This window comes from Chiloscyllium plagiosum, unplaced genomic scaffold (genome assembly GCF_037043375.1).
Source record: "Chiloscyllium plagiosum isolate Xiang-an unplaced genomic scaffold, Cpla_swu_hap1 HiC_scaffold_51, whole genome shotgun sequence".
NCBI classification, from domain to species: domain Eukaryota; kingdom Metazoa; phylum Chordata; class Chondrichthyes; order Orectolobiformes; family Hemiscylliidae; genus Chiloscyllium; species Chiloscyllium plagiosum.
In genome coordinates this window covers 32583196-32607075 of record NW_028270189.1, presented here as the reverse complement: position 1 = coordinate 32607075, position 23880 = coordinate 32583196, and the positions used below count along the sequence as shown (strand labels likewise).

Sequence of the window (23880 nt, the reverse complement as noted above, 5' to 3'; positions counted from 1 at the left end):
ATTTCCGTACCCAAACAATTGTGAAAGTTAAGTGTGGGAGGGGAATGGTTGACTGACTCTTCGGAGGGTTGTTCTGGCTTGTTGGGCTGAAGGACCTGTTTCCACATAGTAGGGAATCTATGATTCTATCTCAAATTATTTTAAAAAAGGGCAAATAGATTCTTGAAATATTGAGCAGTTGAGGGCTATGCGGATCAAGCATAAAAGAGGTATTGAGGTCTGGGTTGGCCAAGCCATGATCTGATAGAATGGGGGAACAAGCTGAAGGCGATGAATGCCCTACTCCTGCACCGATTCCTTGAGGCTCTATTTCATGTTTTTTTTTGTTTCCAAAGAAGAGCGTGATACAATGTGCTTAAGATCTCAGATGTTGTGTAAAGGAGTGAAAATGGGGTGTTTATGTACTGATTCAGAAGGCATTGATTCATCAATCACAGCTATACAGTCATGAGTAGGAAGGCAATCCCCTCCATGAATAAAGGAAATCTACTGCAGAGCTCACACAAAGGGAATTCTTACCCTCAGTAAACTCTCCCATCACATTACCCAACATATCAGCTGAAGGAGGACACACTGCGCATGTTCTCGCCAACAAAGGGACTCCGGGTGATTGATGTCAGCACCGGACCAATGAAAGGACGGTGGGCGGAGCTGGATGACCTAGCGGGATGTTGGTCCTCCAACCAATCAAAGTGAATGTCGGGCGGAGCTAAACTAAACCATGTGATCACTCGCGCGCGGCGCAGAGTCGCTGTAATGAATGCTCGGGAAGTTATGGAAAGAAAGGATACGGTAAGGAAAAAAATAAATAGGGAAACTGGAGAAAAACTGTGTTGCTATGAGCGGAGATTTTTTTTCAAACAAATTGTGCACGTCGGAAAACACAAATTTGAACGTCCCAGTCCCGTGTTTGCAGTAAATGGGGAATTGCCTCAGCGCGGCTGCAGGCCTGAGTGAGCGCCGCCATCTTTATTCGGGACAACGATTCACTGGACATGTGCGGAGCCGCCATCTTTGTAGGGGGCAAGATGCAGCCAGGCGCATGTGCAGCCTTTCTCTCGTTTAGAGTCATTGGGATCATAGCAGTCAATACTGCTCTGATTCACCTCTGGGCTCCCTCATGACCACTTTGTCAATATCTGGCTTCCTCAGTCTCGAACCATGGTGTACTTTTGGTCTGTTTACTACTGTATTATTACTTTTATAGACCTTTGCAAATGAGTTTTTCACTGCGGCCCAGCCCCTGACCATGTGCTGCTAGATTATCAGATTACTTTTTTCTTGAATATTTTTGACAGTCAAGAATTCTTTTTTCCAAAAAGCAAGTGTATTTTCCTTCCATTTCTGGCTATCAAATTCTGCACCATTTTCATTCCCTGTAATCCATTTTGCACTCCATGAAACATCAACTGTGTTTCTCCTTCCACAGATACCAGTGATTAATGCCAAAGCCCTGTTGCTTGTGGAGAGGGTGATGTTTGACTTTCTTGTACAGCTGCAGTTTGTATGGTGAAGGTGCTCCTACCATGTGGTTGGGTAAGTGGCATTATAGATTATTCATTACAGCAACAGTGATGATTTGAAAATAATGTCAAATCAACAACAGTTTGTATTTTTATTACCATGTTTATAATTTCACAAAAATACTATTGAGAACTTTAGACATAAGGCCAGAGATGGAGATATTAGGTCAGGTGACCAAAAGTAGGTTTTGAGGGATGTCTTAAAGGTGGAAAACAGACCTGTGAGATTTTGGTTGCAAATTTCAGACCATGCTGCTTCAGCAACTGTAGAAACAGCCACACAGATGAAGTAATGAATTAACAAATTGTTGGGAGTCTCAACGAAAATGGGTTGTCGAGGTCTCAAAGTGTGTGTGGTGCAGGGAGCTAGGGATTATCACAGCCAGGAATTAAATCAAGTGTGAGAAATTTAAATTGAGGGATATTGGCCACATGCTGGCAGGTGAGACTAGATTGGGTTGGGATATCTGTTTGGCATGGATGGGTTGGACCGAAGGGTCTGTTTCCATGCTGTACATCTCTATGACTCTATGTTTTTGCTTATGAATAGGAGACTTTTGATGAATCAACAAGCAGATATTTAGATGTTCTTGAGATTACAGGGAGGTTGAATATGGGAAGCTGGCCAGGGAGTGAGTTTGGATAATGAAGTCTAGAGATAGCTCACATACTTTCATCACATTGTGTTGAGACAAGGGTGAAATCAGCTCGAAATAGTGATCTTGGAGTGGGGCTGAGCTATCACCCTCACCTCACCGCTGGGATTCAACTGGTTGTCAGTTTGTGAATCAGGCGGTGACACAATCGTGAGCTTATTGGCCCTGGTGGAGCCTAAAGTTGCAGAGCAGCTGTTGCTTGGTAGCCCTGGTGATGACATCTTCCATCACTTTACAGCTGATCGAGTGTAGACTGATAGAGGGAAATTGCCTGGGTTGGATTGCCCTGTGTTTTTGTGTTGAACATCCCTGGGCAATGTTCCACATTGTCGGTAGATGCCAGTGCTGGAGCGGTACGTGGCTCGGTGGGTGGCAAGTTCTGGAGCACAAGCTATCAGTATTATTGCCAGAATATTGACAGGGCCCGTAGCCTTTAACTACTTAACCATTTCTTGATGTGATTCAAACTGAATCGAACTGGTTTAAAACTCACATCTGTGATGTTAGAAACCACTGGAGAAGGCTGAGATGGATCATCCCACTTTGCACTTCTGGCTGCAGATTGCTGCAAATGCTGTCATCTTATCTGGTACATGGGTATGTGAGGCCCCTCCATCAGTAAGGGTGGGGATATCTGTGATGCTTCCCCCAGTGAGTTGTTTAATTGTCCATCACCGTTCACAACTGGATGTGGCAGAACTGCAGAGCTCCGATCTGTTGCATTGGATGTTGGAACACTTAGCTCTGTTGCTTGCTGCTGATGCTGTTTGATATGCAGGTAGTTCTGTTTGATAGCTTCACCAGATTAGCACTTCATTTTTAGGTATGCCTGGTGCTGCTCTTGGCAAGCCCTCCTTTACTGTCCATTGTGATGGGTGAGAGCAGGATTTACAAACCCATGAGATTACAGATTGTGCTGGAGTACAGTTCTGCTGCTGTTGATGTCCCACAGTACCTTATAGATACCCTATTTGAGATTCTACATCTCTTTGAAGTCTGTCCCATTTAGAACGGTGATAGTGCCACTCAACACAGCGGAGGTTTTCTCAACTTTAAGGCAAGGCATTGTCTCCAAAAGGAACATGTGATGGTCGTTCTTACCGATAACTGTCATGGCCAGACATATCTGCAGCTTGTCAATTCATAACAATGAGATCAAGTATGTTTTTTTCCTTCTTGTTGGTTCCCTCACCACACGCTGCAGACTCAGTTGAGCAGCTATGTCCTTTAAGACCTGGCCAGCTCAGTCAGTAATTCTGTTGCAGAGCCAGTCTCGATTGTGGACATTGAAATCCTGTACCCAGAGTATGTTTGACACCATTTTGTTGCCTCAGTGCTTCCTCCAAATGTTCAACATGAAGGAGAACTGATCCATCAGCCAAGGGAGGACGGTACATGGTAATCAGCAGGAGCCATGAGACTCCCAGGGCGAATCCTCCCTGTCTGTACACCACTGTGCCACCACCTCTGTCTGGTCTGTGCTGCCGGTGGGACAGGACATATCCAGAGATTTTAGGATAAATTGAAGACTGCAGATGCTGGAGGTCAGAGTCGATAGTGTGGTGCTGGAAAAGCACACCAGATCAGACTGATGAAGGGCTGAGGCTCAAAACGTCGATTCTCCTGCTCCTCTGATGCTGCCTGACTGTTGTGCTTTTCCAGCACCACACTCTCGATATCGAGGGATGGTGATGGTGGTGTCTGGTCATTGTCTTTAAGGGAAGATTCCGTGAATATGACTATGTCAGGCTGCTTCTTGACTAGTCTGAGATAGAGCTCTCCACATTTTGGCACCAAAAACCATATGTTAGTGAGGAGGACGTTGCACCATCGAGAGGGCTGATTCTGTGGTTGTAATTTCTGGTGCCTTGTTAGATGCCACATGGTCCATCCAGTTTCATTCCTGTGTTGAGACTTTGCAGTGATTAGTACAGTGAGTAGCTGGCTGGGCCGCTGTCAGGTTGGCAGGATTTTTTTTTACCATTGACAATGGTTTCATGGAAATCAGGAGATTCCTAATTCCAGTTATTTTTTCGTGAATTCAGATTCCACCATCTATAAAGATGGGATTCGAACCAGGACTTCAGTCGTTTGTTTTAATATTCTGGATAAAAGCTAAACACATCAGGTTTGTTCACACATTTTAAATATCACTAACCCTGGATTTGTTTCTTTGTAAAACACTGTCCATCATCCTGTCTCCTCTATCCTCCCCTCCAATAACATGAATGAGGAGCACATGGAGTTTCTCTGTCACCATGACTGAGATAATCCGATCTGCTGCTTCCCTCCCTCCCACTAGCCCACCGAGCCAAACTGCCTCACGTGGTGTTCCTGGTTTTTGTCCTAAACCTACATCTTTCTCCAGTCTCTTGTTAAGCCTTATCAGAGCTCATCTTTACAATTTACCCAAAGCTTGCTAAACCACAGACTTTCCAACACTCTGTCTCCTCCTCCTCCTCACCGATTCACAGATATTGTTCCTTGTTCTGTCTGTCTGTCTTTTCTGGTTATGCCCTTCTCTCCCCTTCTTTGAAAAACTTCCTTTTGACCTCACGGTTTTTGGAAAATCCTGCTCCATTTCCACTCTCTCTTTCCTTTCTGAATTCCTTGCATTTGGTGTCCCTCCAGTATCTATCCTTGCTCTCTCCTACATACTGCCAGGAGTTGACATTGTGAAAAAGCACCATGTTAGGTTTGACATGTACACTGACACTGCCCAGCTCTCCCTCCCCAGCATCCCTCTCCATTGTTCCACTGTTACTCAGTTACCAAACTGCTTATCACATTCCCACTACTCAATTAGCTGCAATTTCCTCCAATGAAACATTGTAACAGTTAAACCCATTGCCTTCAGTTGTTATTCAAAATTCCTTTCTCTTGCTGCTGAGCCTCTCCCTCTCCCTGGTAACTGTCTGGGGCAGAAATATGTTCTTCACAATATTGCTGTTATATCTGACCCCAAGGTGACCTTCTGATCAGACATCTACAGAATCACAAACACCAGGAATTCCAATCTCTTAAACATTGTTTGTCTCCACCTCACCCCAGCTCCATTGCTACTGAAACCCCTTACCCGCCTCTGTGTCGCCTTAAACTTGACGAATCTGAAGCAGAGCCCTTGATTCCGCGACTGACCCAGAATCTGGTTCCAGACTCCCTTTTCAGGAGTTACACTCAGAAACATCCACTCACTATTTATCCTGTCAAACCCCTTAAGAATCCCATCTGTCTCAATGAGATCACCTCTCTTTCTCCAAAATCCATTGAGTAGGGTCCCAACCTGTTCAGCCTTTATTTAAAAGATAATCCCTCCAAACCAGGGATCAACCCAGTGAATCTTCCCTGCTGAAAAATGTGTTGCTGGAAAAGCACAGCAGGTCAGGCAGCATCCAAGGAGCAGGAGAATCAATGTTTCCGGCATAAGCCCTTCTTCAGCTTATGCCCAAAACGTTGATTCTCCTTCTGCTTGGATGCTGCCTGACCTGCTGCGCTTTTCCAGCAACACATTTTTTAGCTCTGATCTCCAGCATCTGCAGTCCGCACTTTCTACTAGTGAATCTTCCCTGAAATGCCTCCAATAAAGTGACACTTTTCCTTATCTAAAGGGACCAAAACTGCTCACTTTACTCCAGATATGGTGGTCTCACCACCAATTCCTCAAGTTACTCTCAGGTATATACTCCAAACTCTCATACTGAAAACCCTCTAAACAAAACATTCCATTCCCCTTCCTGATGACCTGTTGTAACTATGTGCAATAATTCTGCGCCAGGAGGAGGGGATGGTGTGGGTTTCTCACCTGAACTGAGAGTGACAGATTTTATAAACTTGTATTACAGGATATTACAGGTGGACATTCAGATGGTAATCTCAGTAAATGTTCTGCCAAACTCTGAATTACTCAGTACATCAGGACCTGGATATTCGCATTGTGAGTATTGCGTTCCAGATCAATCCCATTTGCTGCTTAAAAATTCTCCTTTGAATCATCACATTCTCTCAAAAGGTCTCCCCAAACCATCATGTGTTATGTAATCCTTTTATAATGATGTGATGAGTGTAAGGTTTATTATTCGAATGTGTAATTTTTGTATAAGGATGCCTCAGAGAGGGAGCAGAATATTCTTAAAGGGGAGAATAACCATTTTGAGGGGAGGCTGTTGTTTATTGGTATCAATGACATCGGAATAGAAGAGTTCACGTTGTTGGATCATTCGAATCTCTTGTGGGGTAGAATTGACCTCCATCAGAAGGATGGATTGTACCTGCACTGAAAGGGAAGAGTTGCTAGTGCTATTCAGGAGGCATTAAACCAGTTAAGGAATGAAGGTAAACTCAAAGAGAGAGTGAGGAAAGAGCCAAGTCTGAGGCTGGTACAGTTCAGGCATCAAACAGTCAAGGCAGGCAAAGGCAAGGCACAGAATGAGGTAGGACTGAGCAGTTACACTGCATTTATTTCAATGCAGGAGGCCCGATAGGTCGGGCAGAGGAGCTCAGGGTATGGTTTTGAACATAGCACTGGGATATTACAGCAATTACAGAGGCATGACTTAGGAATGGTTAGGACCAGCAGCTTAATGTTCCAAGGTATAGATGCTATAGCAAGGATAGAAAGGGGGCAACAGAGCAGGGGGGTGAGGTGGTTTTGATGAGGGATAACATTATGGCTGGGCTTCAGGAGGATATTCCTGGAAGTACATCCAGGCAAGTTGTACAGGTGGAACTGAGAAATAAATAGTCAGCCGGGAATTGAGAAGCAAATTTACTAACAGATCACTTATCTGTAAGAATAGTATGATTGTATATAAGACTTGACCTTTTTTAATTCATTCACAGGATGAGGGTGTCACTGGCTGGGCCTCAAGGGCAGTTAAGATTCACCCACATGTTAAGATTCTGGAGTCTCATGTAGGTCAGACCAGGTAAGGATGGCAGATTCCTTCCCTGAAGGATATTAGTGAATCTCATGGTTTTCTTTTTGCAACAATCAACAATGGATTCATGGTCTTTAATAGATTCTTACTTCCAAATTTTTATTGAATTCACATTCCACTGTCTGCTGTGACGGGATCCAAACTCTAGGCCCCAGAACGTTATCTGGGTGTCTGGATTATCCATCTAGTGATAGTATCACTAGACCATTGGGCAGGGTGAGTGACTGAGGTATCAGTGGGGCAGCACATCAGCACCAAATATCCCATGGTCTCTGTGGAACATAGAAATGGCTGGGGAGGGAAATATATGCCTGGTGGTGGGGTCTGACTGTAGGTAGCGGAAATTGCAGAGGTTAATACGCTGTATCTGGAGATTCGTGGGGTGGCAGGTGAGGACCGGTGGATTATATTCTTATTGTGGTTGGAGGGGTGGGGGGGGGGGAAGGTGGAGGTACGGGAAGTGGAGGATATGCATTGGAGGGAATTTTTGATCACGTGGGAGGGAAATGCAGTCCTTGAAATAGGAATCCTTTCTGGGATGTCCTGGAGTGGAATTGCTTCTCCTGGAAGCAGATATGGCAGAGGCGGAGGAATTGGGAGTACAGGTTCATGTTTTTACAGGAATATACTCAAGGGAAATCAGATGAGCAAAAAGGGAACATGAAATATCTCTAGGAAATGATTTAAGTAGAATCCAAAGCGATTCTACAAATATATCAAGGATAAAAGAAAAAATAGACAAAGAATACAACTTCTTAAAGACCAAGAAGGCCATCTGTGGAACAACAGGAGGTGGGAGAGATACTATGCTACTCTTTTCTGGAGAGTTTGGAGAACTTGATAGTTAACAACAGTAATAACTTGAAAAGTGTCCATGTTACAGAGGAGGTGGTACTGGATGTCTTAAATGGCATCAAGGTGGATAAATCCCTAGGTCCTGATCAGGTGTATCCCAGAAATTTGTGGAAAGCTAGGAAAGCAGTGCCCCTCCCTGAGGTATTTATATCATCGTTTGTGACAGGTGAGGTGCTGGAAGACAGGTGTTGTTATTTTAAAAAGGTGGTAAGGAAAGGCCAGGGAACAACAGAACAGGCAGCCTGAAGTCAGTGGTAGGCAAGTTTTTGGAAGGGATTCTGAGGGATAGGATTTACATGTATTTGGAAAGACCAGGAAAGATTAAGGATAGTCAACATGACTTTGTGTGAGTAATTCTCTCTTTCTAACTTGATTGAGTTTTTTTGAAGATGTGACAAAGATGATTGATGAAGGCAGACTGTGGACGTTGTCTATATGGACACTGAACGATGTTCCACAAAGCAGACTGGTTAGCAAGGTTAGATAACATGGAATGTTGGGAGAACTAGCCATTTGAATACAAAACTGGCTTGAAGGTAGGAGGCAGAGGGTGGTGATGGAGGGTTGCTTTGCGGACTGGAGGCGTGTGAGCAGCAGTGTGCTGCAGGAATGGATATTCGGTCCTCAAATAAATGACTTGGATGTGAATATATGAGATATAGTCAGTGGGTTTACAGAAGACACCAACATTGGAGGTGTAGTGGACAGCGAAGAAGGTTAGTTCAGAATACAACAGGATCTTGATCAGATGGGCCATTGGAGCAAAGAATGGCAGACGGAGTTCAATTTAGACAAATGTGAGGTGCTGCATTTTGGAAAGGCAAATCAGTGCAGGACTTATACACTTAATGGTAAAGTCCTTCGGAGTGTTGCTGAACAAAGAGACCATGGAGTTAAGATTCATTGTTCGTTGCAAGTAGAGTCGCAGATAGGCGGACTAGTGAAGGTGGTGTTTGGTATGCTTATATTTATTGGTCGATGCATTGAATACAGAAGCTGGGACATCATATTGTGGCTGGACAGGACATTGATTAAGCCATTTCAGGAATTATGTTTTAAGTTCAAAATCCCCTGTTCTGGAAAGGATGTTCTGAATCTTGAAAGAGTTCAGACAAGATTGACAAAGACTTTGCCAGGGTTGGAGGATTTGGGCTACGGAGAGGCTGGGGGTAATTTCCCTGGAGAGTCAAAGATTGAGAGGTGACTTCATGTAGATTTGTAAAATCATGAGGGGCATGGATAAGGTGAACAGCCAGGGTCTTCCCCCCCCCCCAGGTTAGGTGGTTCCAAAACAAGATCACATGGGCTTAAGTCAAGAGAGCAAAGATTTAAAAGGGATCTGAGAAGCAAAGTTTTCAAGCTGTGTGTGGTGTGTGTATTGGATGAGCTGCCAGATGAAGTAGTGGAGGCTGATACAATTACAACATTTGAAAGGCATCTGATTGGGTACATGAATAGGAAGGGTTTCGAGGGATACGGATCAATAGCTGGGAATAGGATTCCATTAGTTTAGGATTCCTAGTTGGCATGGACAAATTGGACCAAAGGTCTGATTCTGTGCTGTACATCTCTGTGACACGAATAAATGAAAATAAGATGTGTTCCTCTTTTGTAGAGAGCTAGCAGAAGCACAGATAATTGTCCTTGGAGCTGAGACGGTTAAGCAGTGAGTTTGACCAGCTGCAAATTTGTGTCTTGGATATTTAATTTGCAGAGAGAAGGGAATTGTGAACAATGCCACAATTTTAGTAACTATTTTCAGGTAATTGGCAAATAATATGTGAACATGTGAACATTATTTTATTCAGTAAAGTCTGAGCATCTGGAACTGTCTGATTGGCAGCTGGACACAGACTCAGCAGTTATTCATAAACAGATTTGGAATTTTACTTTTTAGGGGAAGATTTGGGGGGCTATGGGCAAATGGGAAGGGAATTGGGACAGATGTGCAGCATCTCCAGAGGGAGAGAGTACAGTCCCAATGGGCTGAATAGCCCCAACCCCTGTGCTCTGAGATACTGCCCCATTCACTGTGAATGATGGAGCTCATCCCAGGGCAGCGAGAGGGAGGATCCCACCACTCACCTCACAATGGGTCTCGTGTGATTGATGTCAGCGCAGGCCAATAGGGGGCAGAGGCAAGTACTAGAGGACCAGGTCGTACCAGTTTGTCTTCCAACCAATCGGAGTGAATGAGGGCATCCTCAAGGCTGGAACTAAAGAAAGGCACATGTAGCAGAGATCTGAGAAACTGGAAGACATGAGATAGGGAGCGTTCTGTGGCTGGTGAGGAATAATATAAATAAGGAAGAGTTGTGAGGCTGGATGAGGTGACAGTGATCAGGAGAGTTGAGGATGGAGGAATTTAGAGTTAGTGAGGATTAGAGTCATAATGTTATACAGCAAGGAAACAGGCCCTGTGGTGCAACCAGTCCATGCCAACCATAATTCCAAACTGAACTAAGTGTACGTGCCTCTGCTTGGTCCACATCCATCCAAATATTTCCTATTTATGTACTTATCTGAATGTATTTTAAATATTGTAATTGTATTCACAGCTACCACTTCCTCTGGAAATTCATTCCACACGTATGGTTTTTTTTAAAACCCTTATGTCTTTTCTCAAACCTTTCTCATTTCTTCTCAAAATGAATGCACCCCAGTTTTGAATCCCCCTCTCCCCCGGCTATTCACCTTATCTGCACTCTTTTTCTGATTTTATAAACCTCTAATAAGGTCACCCCTCAACCTCATGCACTGCAGTGGAAAACATTCCCAGCCTATCCAGCCTCTCCTTAGAACACAATCCCTCCATTCATGGCAACATGCTGGTAAATCTCTCCTGAACCTGCTCCAATTTAATAATATCCTTCCTATAACAGCACAACCAGAACTGGACAGAGTATTCCAGAAAAGGCCTCTCCAACATCCTGTACATCCTCAACATAACGTCCCAACTCCTGTATTCAAAGGTCTGAACAATGACGGTAAGTGTGCTAAGCACCTTCTTAACCACCCTGTCTACATGTGACACAAACTTCAAAGATGTGAAGTCCTTGGTCTCTTTGTTCCCATATCACTACTCAAGGTCCTACTTTTATTGAGTGTCAGTCCTACCCTGGTTTGTTTTATCAAGATGTAATATTTTGCATTTATTCCAATCCAAAACATTTTCAAGTATAAAGGCAGTAGGAGTATAATTAAGAGGGAAATCAGGAGACAAAAAGGGGACGTGAGATAGCTTTGGCGAATAGGGTTAAGGATAATCCAAAGGGCTTTTATAAATACATTAAGAACAAAAGGCTAACTAGGAGAAAATAGAGATCAGCAAGGCAGTCTTTGTGTGGGGCTTCAGGCGATGGGCGAGATAGGGAAACAAGTACTTTGCATCAGTGTTTACTGTGAAGAAGTACATGGGAGATATAGAATGTGGTGAAATAAATGGTGATATTGAAAAATGTCCATATTACAGAGGAGGAGGAGGTGCTGGAAGGAGCTGGTGCAGGGGAAAATGATTCACATTTTTGCATCATTGTGATCTCCTCTGGAGTAGAGTTGACCTGCATAAGAAGGATGGATTGTACCTGATTTGGAAGGTGTCTAATATCTGGGCAGGGAGATTTGTTAATGCTACTCAGGAGGCATTAAACCAGTGAGGGAGTGGGTGTGATTGCAAATAGATAGTGAGAAAAGAGGTATGTCTGAGGCTGGTACAGTTCTGAGGTCAAATAGTCAAGGCAGGCAAGGGTAAAGCAGAGGATGAGGTCAGACTGAGTAGTTACACTGCATTTATTTCAATGCAAGAGGCCTGACAGGGAAGGCAGATGGGCTTAGGGTATGGTTTTGAACATGGCACTGGGATATTATGGGTATTACAGAAACGTGGCTCAGGGATGGATAGGGCTGGCAGCTTAATGTTTCAGAGTATAGATGCTATAGGAAGAATAGAAACGGGGCCAAGAGAGGAGGGGGAGTAGCGTTTTTTATTAGGGATAGCATTATGTTTGTGCTTAGGGAATATATTCATGGGAGTATGCCCAGTGAAGTTATTTGGGCGGAACTGGGAAATAAGAAAGGGATGATCACCTTATTGGGGTTGTCTGCGTGGATTTCATCCGGGTTCTTGGTTTCCTCCCACAGTGCAACGATGTGCAGAGTAGATTGGATTATCCAGGCTGAATTTCCCGTAGTGTTCGGGGATGTGTAGGTTGGGTGGCCCTGGAAAATGCAACGTTACAGGGGGAGGTTAGGAGGCTCTGAGCGTCAGTATCGATGTGATGGGCTGAATGGTCTCATTCCACACTGTTGGGATTCTGGGATTCTCTGATAATTCTACTAATTTTAAAATAGTTACAGAAAATAATAGACCAGATTGTCCAATTTAGAAACTTGACTTTTCAAAGGTCAATTTTGATGGCACAAGGCAAAAACCTTCATCTGACCCCTCAAACCTGCTCTGCCATTCAATAAGATCAGGGCTGATCTTTTCATGGCCTCAGCTCCACATTCCTGCTCTCTCACCATAACCCTTAATTCCTTTCCTGTTCACAAATCTATCTTTTGCCTTAAAGGCAAATAAAATTGATCGCTCAGCTGCTTCACTCAGCAGGGAATTCCACAGATTCACAACCCTTTAGCTGAAGAAGTTACTCCTGAACTCAGTCCTAAATCTGCTCCACCTTATTTTGATGCTATGTTCTCTAGTTTCACCCACCCCTGGTGAAAATAAACTCCCTGCTTCTATCTTACTTACACCCTTCATAATTTTGTTTTTTTCCCCATCCAACCTCCCATTCTTCTAAATTACAATGAGTACAGAACCAGTTTTCTCAATCTCTCCACATACACCAACCCTCTCAACTCCAGGCCCAAACTAGTGACCCTCCTCTGCACCCCCTCCAGTGCCAGTACATCTTTGCTGAAGTAAGGAGACCAAACCTGTACACAGGACTCCAGGTGTGGCCTCCCCAGCACCCTGTACAGCTGCAGCATAACCATCACTCTAGCAAGGAAGCACAATATTCCGTTCACTGCCTTAATTACCTGCTGCACCTGCAAACCAACTTCCTGTGATTCATGCAGAAGGACACACAGCTCCCTCTGCACAGCAGCCTGCTGCACGTTTTTACCATTTCATCATCCAGTTTGCTGTGAGTTCGACCAAAATGGATGACCCCACATTTCCCAACATTGTCCTCCATCTGCCAGATCCTTACCCACTCACTCAACCTATCTGTATCCCTGTGCAGACTTACAGTGGCCTCTGCACACATTGCTCTACCTCATCTTTCTATCAAATCTGAACTCTGACACCGTACACTTGGTCCTCAACTCCAAAACATTTGTGTAAATTGTAAACAGTTGTAGTGCCAATACTAATCCAAACACCCGTTTATCCCCATTCTTTACTTTTTGTTGGTTAACCCATCCTGTATCCATGCTAATACGTTACCCATAACGCCGTGCAGCCTTTATCTTATACAACAGCCTTTCATGTGGCAACTTGTCGATTACTTTCTGGAAATTCAGATACACCACACCCACCGGGTCCCCCCTGTCCAACGCATTTGTGATGTCCTCAAATAGTTCAAGTAAATGTGTTAAACATGAGCTGCCTTTCATGAATCCATGCTGTGTCTGCTCAATGGGATAGTTTCTGCCCAGATAACTCGCTACTACTTCCTTGAGAGGTTCAAGCATTTTCCCCACTACAGAAGTTAAAATAATGGGTGTTTTTTTTTTTAAATAGTGGCATCACATTTGCAGCTTTCCAATCTGTCAGATACGTCCCAGAGTCCAGCAAATTTTCGCGAATTATCATGAATACATTTGCTATTTTCCCGGCCATCTCTTTTAGCCCCTGGGATGCATTCCATCATGGCCAGGCACCCCTTTTACCTTTAGGCTGTTACCTTTCCCAACACTTCCTCTTTACTGAGAATGATTGATTCTCTGTCCATATCTGCCATTGCCTCCATAGACCTGTAAAAATGAGACAATGAGAGTACACAGACAGTATGTTCCTGTTAAGGGCAAGGCTGGGAGGCGTAGAGAATGCTGCCTGTCGAGAGAAATTGAGGCTCTGGTCAAGAAAATGAAGGAGGGATATGGCAGGTACAGACAGCTGGGTTTTAGTGGATCCCTGGAGGAGTATAGAGACAGTAGGAGAATACTTGAGGGAAACCAGGAGGGCAAAAAGGGGACAAGCGATGGCTTTGGGAAATAGGTTTAAGGAGAATCCAAAGAGATTCTAGAAATACACTAAGGACAAAGAGTGACCAGGCAGAGAATAGGGATCCTCAAAGATCAACAAGACTGACTATGGAACCGCAGGAGGTTGGAAAGATTCTATATGAATATTACACATTGTTTTTTTTACTGAAAAACGATGTGGAAGCTAGAGAATTTGCACAAATAAATAGTGATAACTTGGCAAGTGTCCATGTTACAGAGGAGGATACTCTGAATGTCTTAAAATGGATAAAGGTGGATAAATCCCTGGGACCTGATCAGATGTATCCCAGAAATTTGTGGGAAGCTAGGGAAGTGATTGTTGGGCCCCTCCCTGAGATATTTGTGTCATCAATAACCACAGGTGAGGTGCTGGAAGATGTGTGCCATTATTTGAGAAAGGTGGTAAAGAAAAGCCAGGGAACTATAGACCGGTGAGCCTGAGGTCAGTGGCAGGCAAGTTGTTGGAAGGGATTCTAAGGGTCAGGATTTGCATGTAATTGGAAAGGCAAATAATTGGGGAGAATCAGCATGGCTTTGTGCATGGACATCGTTAACTCGGACTTCAGGAAGACACAATGTTCCACATAACAACAGACTGGTTAGCAAGTTCAACATCATAGAATACGGGGAGAACTAGCTATTTGGATAAAAAAAAATGGCTGAAAGGTCATTCATCACAGAGACATACAGCACAGGAACAGACCCTTCGGTCCAACCCATCCATGCCAACCAGGTATTCCAGCCCAATCTATCCCACCTTCCAGGACCCGGCCCATATCCCTCCAAATCTTTCCTATTCATATACGTATCTAGATGCCTTTTAAATGTTGCAATTGTACTAGCCTCCACCACTTCCTCTGGAAACTCATTCCATACACGTACCACCCTCTACGTGTAAACGTTGCCCCTCAGGGCTCTTTTATATCTTTCCCCTCCCACCCTAAACCTATGCCCTCTAGTTCTGGAAGCCCCCACTCCAGGGAGGAGACTTTATCTATTTATCTTATTTATCCTATCCATGCCGCTCATGATTTTATGTACCTCTGTGAGGTCACTCCTCAGTCTCCGACACTCCAGGGAAAACAACCCCAGCCTATTCAACCTCCCCTTCTCGTGATTTCGACCAGGAGCAGATTTGTCTCCAGGATATTTAGTTGACAGAGAGGGAAAGTAGAAAGTTTGTCACAATTTTTAGTAACTGCATTCATGTAACTGGCAAATAATGCAAGGTAAAAATGAGAAGATTATTTTACTGAGTCAGTTCTGAGCATCTGGAACAGTTTGAACAACAGCTGAATGCAGATTCAACAGTTACTGTCAAAACAAATTTGGAATTCAACTTTTTAAGAAAAGATTTGGAGGGCTATGGACAGATGGGAGGGGAGTTGGGACAGATTTGCAGCATCTGCAGAGGGAGAGAGTACAGCCCAGATGGGCTGAATAGCCCCCAGCCCCTATGCTCTGTGTTACTGCCCCATTCACTGTGAATGATGAAGCTCATCACAGGGCAGAGCCATCGAGCCATAGAGATGTACTGCATAGAAACAGACCCTTCGGTCAAACGCGTCCATGCTGACCAGATGTCTTAACCTAATCAAGTCCTATTTGCCAGCACTTGGCATATATCCCTCTATATCCTTCCTATTCATATACCCATTCAGATGCGTTTCAAATGGTGTAATTGTACCAGGCTCCACCACTTGTCCTGACCGAAAATTCCATGCATGTAGCATCCTCTGATTGACAGAATTTGCCCCTTAGGTCCCTTTTAAATATTTTCCCTGTCAACGTAAAGCTATGCCCTCTCGTTTTGGACCTGTCTATTTATCCCATTCATGCCCCTCATGGTTTTATAAAACTCAATGAGGTCACCCTTCAGCCTACAACACTAATGGGAGGATCCCACCAACATGACACAATGGGGCCCAGGTGATTGACAGCAGCTGCAGACCAATAGGAGAGTTGGCGTGATCCTCCAGCCAATAGAAGTGAATGAGGGGTGTGGCCAGCAGGCCAACCCGTGACCATGAGCTGTGCAGGCGCAGTGTCACTGTGAGGGGGGGGGGGGGGGGGGGGGTGGGGGACTCAGTGAGTGGGATGGGAGTGGCATAGACTAGGAGAAAATGGATTTTGTGGGTACTGGGGCGGTTTATAAACACACGATGTAGGCTGCTTGACATGAATTACAAGCTCCCGCTAAATAAAAACCAGAAAACACTGTGGATGATGGAAATGATAACATTTCTATTTTTGTCGGTGGATCAATAATGCAGGTTTAGAAAGAAATGGTGGGGGAATGTCCGTCTCTTCGGCGGCACAGAGCAGACTCAATTGGCCAAATAGTTTCGGTCTGCATTGTGCATATTTCCATTAACTCTGATTCTATCAGTTTTTGTCCTTTTTTAAGTCTTTGGTATTTCACATCTCCCCTGAAATGTGGATTGCAGAACAGGACAATCAACGTTTCGGGCATAAGCCAAACCGTTACCACCCGCTGCGTGGAAGAGGGACGCCTCATATTATGCCTTCGGACCTGCCGTTCAGCCCATCGAGTCCACTGCGACTCTGTGTCACCTGCATATCTCATAATTGGTGATGCATGTCCTAATCATGCGGAACTGTGTCTGTGTCGTAATGCTGTCTCCAACAAGATGATCCAATTGTCATTCATGGTTTTTCATTTAACAGGGAGGACACTGCTGTGTGAAATAGCGTGGGGACTAAATGCAGGGCGTCATGCGCATAGAGCACTCTGCAACTGATATATCTTACCTACACCAGTTTATTCCCAGCTCTGGCAAGTGGGTTTGCGAATCCAATCATAGAAGAAAGATAGAGAACAGGAAAAGAGTTTCCAGTCATTTACAAGTATGTTTCCTCACCTGTGTAAATTTGGCGGGTGTATCAGTACACGATATTCATTTCAGATACATTGAGAGAAAGGAAGTGGAAATTGAAACAACATGCAACACGTTGAATGGAGCTATGTTATAGAGGAACACTGGCCGGCAGTACACACACTGAAACCTGGAATTGTCAACGAGAAGAGGATATTTTCAATCCATTAATTTCTGCGTTATGAGTCCAGTATGCTCCCGCTGGATCGCTCTGTTAGCGCTGACCACAGCAGTTTCCCGTGGTCTTCAGCTTTTAATCTGGCATGTGGCCTGTGCCTCAGAGGATGACTTCAAGAAGATCTTCACTATTTTAGTGTGATACACTGCGGCGCATATGTGTCCCGGCTGCGTTAATATAACCTGTGAGTAAATTCCCACATTCTGTTAGTTTAACTATGATTTCACTCAGAATCACGAAATAGTGCAAATTGAGGCCATACAGCCCACCTTCGCTGTGCTGGATCCAAACAATAAGGAAACGTCTGTGTCATTCGATTGGGTTATTATATTTGATTGATTGATTGTCACATTTACCTGAGTGCAGTGAAAACCTTTGCAATTGGTAAAGGCAGATCATAGTAATCAATGACATGCAGAACACAGCGTGAGAAAAACAAGGCATTCAGGTTACTCCGCACAGGACGTGCACTCGGCAAGATCCACATTAACAGGATCAGCATAATTTATGTTGGAGAATACATTTCTCTGTCTAGTAACGGCATACAAGAAGCTGCTGGTGTCTGTCTTGAAGATGCAGTATCTTGATCTGACGTCGATCTCATCGAAATCATACTTTCTGAGTCAAAAATGGGACCGTATACAAAACTCCAGGGCTCAAGTGTAACTTCTCGCGCGTACGTCACCCACCCCAGTGGATATCACACCCAAGACCAACGAGACAGAAACGCACCTTAAGCGTGATCTATAATTCAGGTGAGTCTCATTGTTTAAAAAATACTTTTTCTTTTGTTTCGGAGTGAAGGCAGTACTGAGTTTTAATAATAGCTCCTTGCCATTCTGACTCCCGTTTCCCAGGAGGCTGCGCTAGCCCTTCCCCCGCTGGCAGCTGCACAAACTCATCTTCTATTGGCAATCAGTGTTGTGGGAGAGCAGTGTGAATGCGCTCTTCAGCTCCCTATCAATCACAAGCTTCTGCAGCGGGGGAGGGGGCTAGTGGGAGTGGGTGTTATGGAAATTCTGGAAAGCTGTACTAAAGGGAGACCTTGCATGCACAGGAACTCATTCTTTTGGGAACCTTGTCCAAATATTTCCATCTGAGAAAGATAGAAAAGTGCAGAACTGGTGGGAAAGAGAAAATCTCTGCCAGTAATCGGGAACACTGTCTGTGTAATTCTCGAATTCACAGCGAGGGCTCTGCAATCTGAATCAGCACGGAAAGATACTGCAGCGAGCCTTGTCGCTCTGGAACACTGCACATGATGTGTATAAACTTTACCATGTTACTCCCAGCTCAGAGAAAAGTTTTCACAGCTCACATCATCCGCGAGTGATAAGGAACAGAAGAAAGTGATTCAATCCAGCATCTTACCACTTGCTGGGAAGACAAGGGATTTGGGAGATTAGACAGTCTCTACTAGTGCATGTTTCCATCATTTACAATCTTGGTCTGTGTGACAACAAAAGTAGGAACCAGGAACTGTTTCTTAAAACAGGCGTGAACATTTTGCAGAGCATAGATGCATCTACCTGCTGTTAGTGAAATGGTGAACAGCAGAGTACAGTGCACAGAGTATGGTCTGACCTCTGTTTTATGGGACCAGCACTCTCCAACTGTGACCCTTTGCTCACATGATTTGAACACAAACAAATAAATGACTCAGTGACAAAACTTGTTGAATCGGATTCTGTGAGGAATTGAAGGCGATGGAGTGAAATCCCCTTGAATGCGGGAATGTTACATTATCTTAGAGGGAATTGTTTTCCAAACTCGAGGAGAGTGCGCAGTGATGTTTCCATGGATCAATACCAGGATAGATAGATTGAATAAGCGTCGGATGTTATTGTAGGGAGCCGTGTTGCTTAAACACACTACACCTTTTGTACAATGGAGCAAAAGCACGGAACCTTTGCGTCGGGGGACAACTTCAAAATCGTTAATGAGACAAAATGCACAAATGAGCGAAACAATACAGCAACCACAGAAACTGGCATTACATAACGGGGTAAACTCCTCTACTAATGTAAACAAGCAAAACAGTAAGGATTCACCCCGTGCTGTATTCTGTTAAAATTCAAGAGGCAAAGAACTATAGCAAAAATTAAGTTAAAAATAACAACATTATTACATTTTTACATTTTAAAGAGAATAATTAACTTACAACTACTTACACTCCTTTCTCTAAACCTGTCTTTAACCATCTGCTCTACAATACTGGTCTGAAAAGTTTTCCCCAACCCCGACCCCATTGATTTTACAAAAATGTTCAAATTTAAAAACCAGCCAGTTGTCGAATCTTCTCGTTGTATCTTTCTCTTTAGATTTTCTCTACAGGTCGGTGTCGATGCATTTTTCTATGCAATCTCTTTCTCCAGATAGTCACTCCTCGGAGATCTTACTCGCATCCGACATCTGTTGGACCTTTAGCTTCTGTCTTTGCTGCTTTTCGCCACTCTGGGTAACCTTTGAACATCTTTGAGGAGAAAGTGAGGTCTGCAGATGCTGGAGAACAAAGGTGAAAATGTGTCGCTGGAAAAGCGCAGCAGGTCAGGCAGCATCCAGGGAACAGGAGAATCGACGTTTCGGGCATAAGCCCTGTTGAACATATCTGATATTTGTTCCACAAACCATCGGATCGTTTCACATTGTTAAAATACCATCTTCAAACTTGATTGGGGCATAACTTAAACTGATTAGGCGAATTCGAATTGATTTTTTTTAGCCATGTAACAAAGCTTTTAGTTGTTTCGACCAAATGTTATGTTGTTACCTTGTTCTGGACTCCTTGTGCGAGCCAGAAATTTCAGCACACTTTAAAGTACATTATTCCCACAACTTCACAGCACTGGGTTTTGCCAAGACAGTTTATTATGCTCAACATCGCTCTCTGTCAATCTCATGAGCCTGAGATTTGAATAATCTCTGGTCTAAGTTATTCAAACGACTCTGATCCCGTAACCTCAGATTAGCGCGCCCCCTTATGTATATCATACAATATTAATTGATTCCTCAGTGTGTTACTTCAGCATACGTTGAGAAGAAATTAAAAATGAACACAACTTTCACCTATGTGACTGCGATTTGACGCAATGTTGCTGCAGCCAACTGATTCAGCTGTAAGTGAAATAGCACACATCTTTCCTGCACCGGCAATGAGATTACATAGCACAGTGGTAAGTTTTCATGCGTTGAATTAGGCCCAACATCATTTCTGAGGACGAAATTTACTGGGATGTAAAGACATGATGTGATACATGGGTGTTGGGGGTTGGAATATGGGCAGGAAGGATATGGTGAGAGTTCCCTTGATACAAAATCGTTCAAGACGACGGAAATGAGATTTACTGGGAGATAAAGCCAAGAGATAAGAAATTAAGGGGTTTAATGGGATGGTGGGAGAGATGAAGAATAAGCGGACCAAATCAGGAATGACTGAGTTGTATCCTAATGGAGGGTTTTCAGCTGATGTGAGGTTGGTAAGGGTAAATAGGAGGGAAATTCCCTCGTTGAGGTGAGTGTATAACTAAAGGTTAGAGCATCAAAACCAGCGAGGAATGACAAAGAAGTTTACAGCAGGTACTTTTTATTCTGAGAGTTATTGAAAACGGAGATGATTTTTCAGAAAGAAAAAAGAAAATAGAAGCTGATTCCAAAATATTTGAAAAGCCACATGCTGACACACAAGGAGCGAATTTAACAGCGACAGAGATTTTGGGCTGCCTGGATGAGGATGCAAAAGTGACACACTCATGAATTGTTTTGCTTTCATTGGAAAGAAATTGTATGACAACTGCAACTGAAGAAGTTTAGTATAAGAAGAGCTGGTGGGGTTGAAAGGTATCGCGGCTGGTTCTACATGAACTACTACAAATTGTTAATATGCTGATTTGTTTGTTATAGCTTTACAGTACACGGAAGCCAGTTCGCTCACTGCGCTGGCTAACTGGCTTATGTTATAGAGTGAGACTAACAACGTGGGATTAATTGTCGCACTGTCTCAGGTTGCCATAAGGATCATCATCATCTCTCCTTCCCACTTGATCTGTAAGACAATCTGTGATTCTAATGAATAGGAATGGCCTTGTAGATGTCAAGCATCACCATCATTGCTATCTGTTGCCTTGAACCTTTGGTGACAATGACCAGGAACGGAATTGAGTCCATTTAATACCGACACGAGGTACAGCTTACAGAAGTCACATGTTTGCACTGTCACTGTCAGTCTGTCTCCCAGGAGCAGTAGTGCTCCCCCACGCAGATTCAGTCAGCACAGTTGTTCCTGTGACATGCCCCGTCGAAAATGGAAGGTCAGGTATTAATAATCCGCACTTGGAACGGAGTATCTAACTATCCTAATCGCTTAACTATCCTAACTCCTTTTCTAATCACTTGACTGATAGCCTTGTATTCCTCTCCGATCCTTTCATACACTGTGTTCCAGATTTCAGCCACCCACTGTTTGAAAACGTTTTTCCATGCATTCACTGTAATCTTTCCTCCTCTGATCTTAAATCGATGACCCCCTGGAATCGAAATCTCCATCAAAGTGAAACATGTATTTCAGTCTACGCTATCCATATCCCTGAGTATTTTGTACATCTTAATCATACAACGCCCCCCCCCCACCCCCCCAATCTCCTCTGCTCTAAGAAAACCAATTACAGTTTGTCCAATCTGGGGAGAAATTTTCGAGCCAAACGATCCACCTTTGAAACGAATGGCATGTGTATATGTAGCAGGAACGTGAAAGAAGGTGGACAGGTCGAAAAAGATTGGACTGGATGTTGGGTACTGAAGATTACACGGTCTCTCAGTAGGAAATGACGTGCCGCTCTTGCAACTCGCGCTGTGCTATGTGGGAGTTCTGCAGCAGACCAAACTGAAATGAAGGCATGGGAACAGAGTGGGATGTTGCAGTCACAGGAACCTGGAAGCTCAGGGTCATTTTTTAGCTTGCAAACAGAACGTAGGTGTACTCGCGTTTGTCAACCGCTCCGTTTTTCTTCTCTCCCCAGTCTAGACGATATCACATTGTAAGTTGGAAATGTAGTTTGCTAAATTGAGTGATGGTCAGACAAGTCACTGGAACCTTACACCGTGAGGAGAGGCATCATAAACGAGCAGCATTACAACTTCTGGGATTTCGTGGAATGGTGCCATATGGGGAAGTGCTGGGGGTCAAGGAGGATAGGACCAGGGTGCATGGAGAAAAATATTCCTGCATACTCTCCGTAATGGGTGGGATTCAGTGGGATCAGTTCGTGTGGAAAGTGCAGTGAGAATGTATATCTTCCTGAGGTTCCTGCTATAAGTACGAAGTAAAACTATCTAATGATTTTAATTCCAACATGGATACTTGGTACAGCTTTCAGAAGTAACGTCTTTGCACTTTCACTGTCACTCTGTCTCCCTGAGATCTGTAATAGTTCCCCACGCTGATTCAGTCAGCACAGTGCTACCTGTGACATGCCACTTCGAGAACAGAAAGCCAGGTATTAATAACCCGCACTTAGGAACAGAATATCTGTACTGTTCAGTAACAATCGCTTCACTATCCTAACTCCTTTTTAAAACAATTGACCCATAGTCTTATATGTCTTGCATCACAAATTCACATCTGAATACTTCAGCAAGTTCTGTGGATTTCTGCCTCTTAGTTACTTGCACACATTGAGTTCCAGATTTCAAAGACCCACTGGTTGAAAACTTATTTCCACACATTCACTCTAATCTTTCCACCACTGACCTTAAATCGATAGCCCGCCGTGATTGAAATCTATATCGAAACCGTTGTTACTGAAACACACAGTGTTTCCGTGTATGATATCCATATCTCTCAGTATTTTGTACATCTGAATCATAACCCCTCTCAATCTCCTCTGCTCTAAGTAAATCAACTACAGATTGGCCAATCTCCCTTGTTCAGCCCAGACAATAACCTGGCAAATCTCCCCTGCATCATTTCCAGTGCTATCACATCCCTGGTATAACCTGAATTGCATAACTACACACAACAGTCTCGCTGGAGCCGAATCAGCGCGCGAAATAAATGATGTTGAAATCCACAGAAACTGATGCTTTTTGAACAACTGTTGTTTTCCTCAATGCTGTCCTGTGTCCTTTTCCTGAGCCCGAGGTTTAAATAATCGCTGGTCCATGTCAGTTAAAAGCTGCTGGATGAGGATTGATCTCACAAACGCGGTATTGAAATGGATCAACTAGTTTGAAGGTCCTGATGATAAGACTTGGTCATAGTCACCCAGCAACAGTGATCGCAGCAGCACAGACTGAACAGGGGGCAATGTGAAAGTAATTGTAAGGGAAATAGGAGGGAGAACTTAAAGGAGGTAAATGATTGTGGGAGGGAGAGAACTTTCCGAGAATGAGTGAGTCTGAATCCTGATATATGACTGTCAGAGATGTGAGAGAGAGCGTATTGATGGAAAAAGTCATAATATCGGAGAATGTTTTCACGTAAAGTCAACTAATTCCTTTGTGTGTTTCTTCAGCATGTGTCACAAGGTGTAAAATGGGGGAACGTTACCTGCAGTGACTCGGATTCGAAAGAGATTACTGTGCCAATAATGCAGAATATTTTAA

General features: G+C 43.8%; 1 protein-coding gene across 2 annotated transcripts in view; it reads left to right on the top strand.

Annotated features, from left to right (window-relative positions):
* The first annotated feature begins 758 nt into the window (after positions 1-758).
* LOC148135134 (uncharacterized) overlaps positions 759-23880 on the top strand; it is a 790442-nt gene continuing 767320 nt past the window's right edge. The window contains exons 1-4 of one of the 2 annotated variants that reach the window (XR_015755571.1): positions 759-792; positions 4225-4307; positions 6022-6113; positions 7019-7059. Coding sequence is in view for 1 of the 2 variants with exons in the window: in XM_087985300.1 (XP_087841426.1) it covers positions 775-792; positions 4225-4307; positions 6022-6113; positions 10854-10958 (298 nt within the window). In the remaining variant the exon portion in view is untranslated. Of the gene's footprint in view, positions 793-4224; positions 4308-6021; positions 6114-7018; positions 7060-10853; positions 10959-23880 lie in introns of those variants that run through there. The other variant, XM_087985300.1, reaches the window with a different exon arrangement.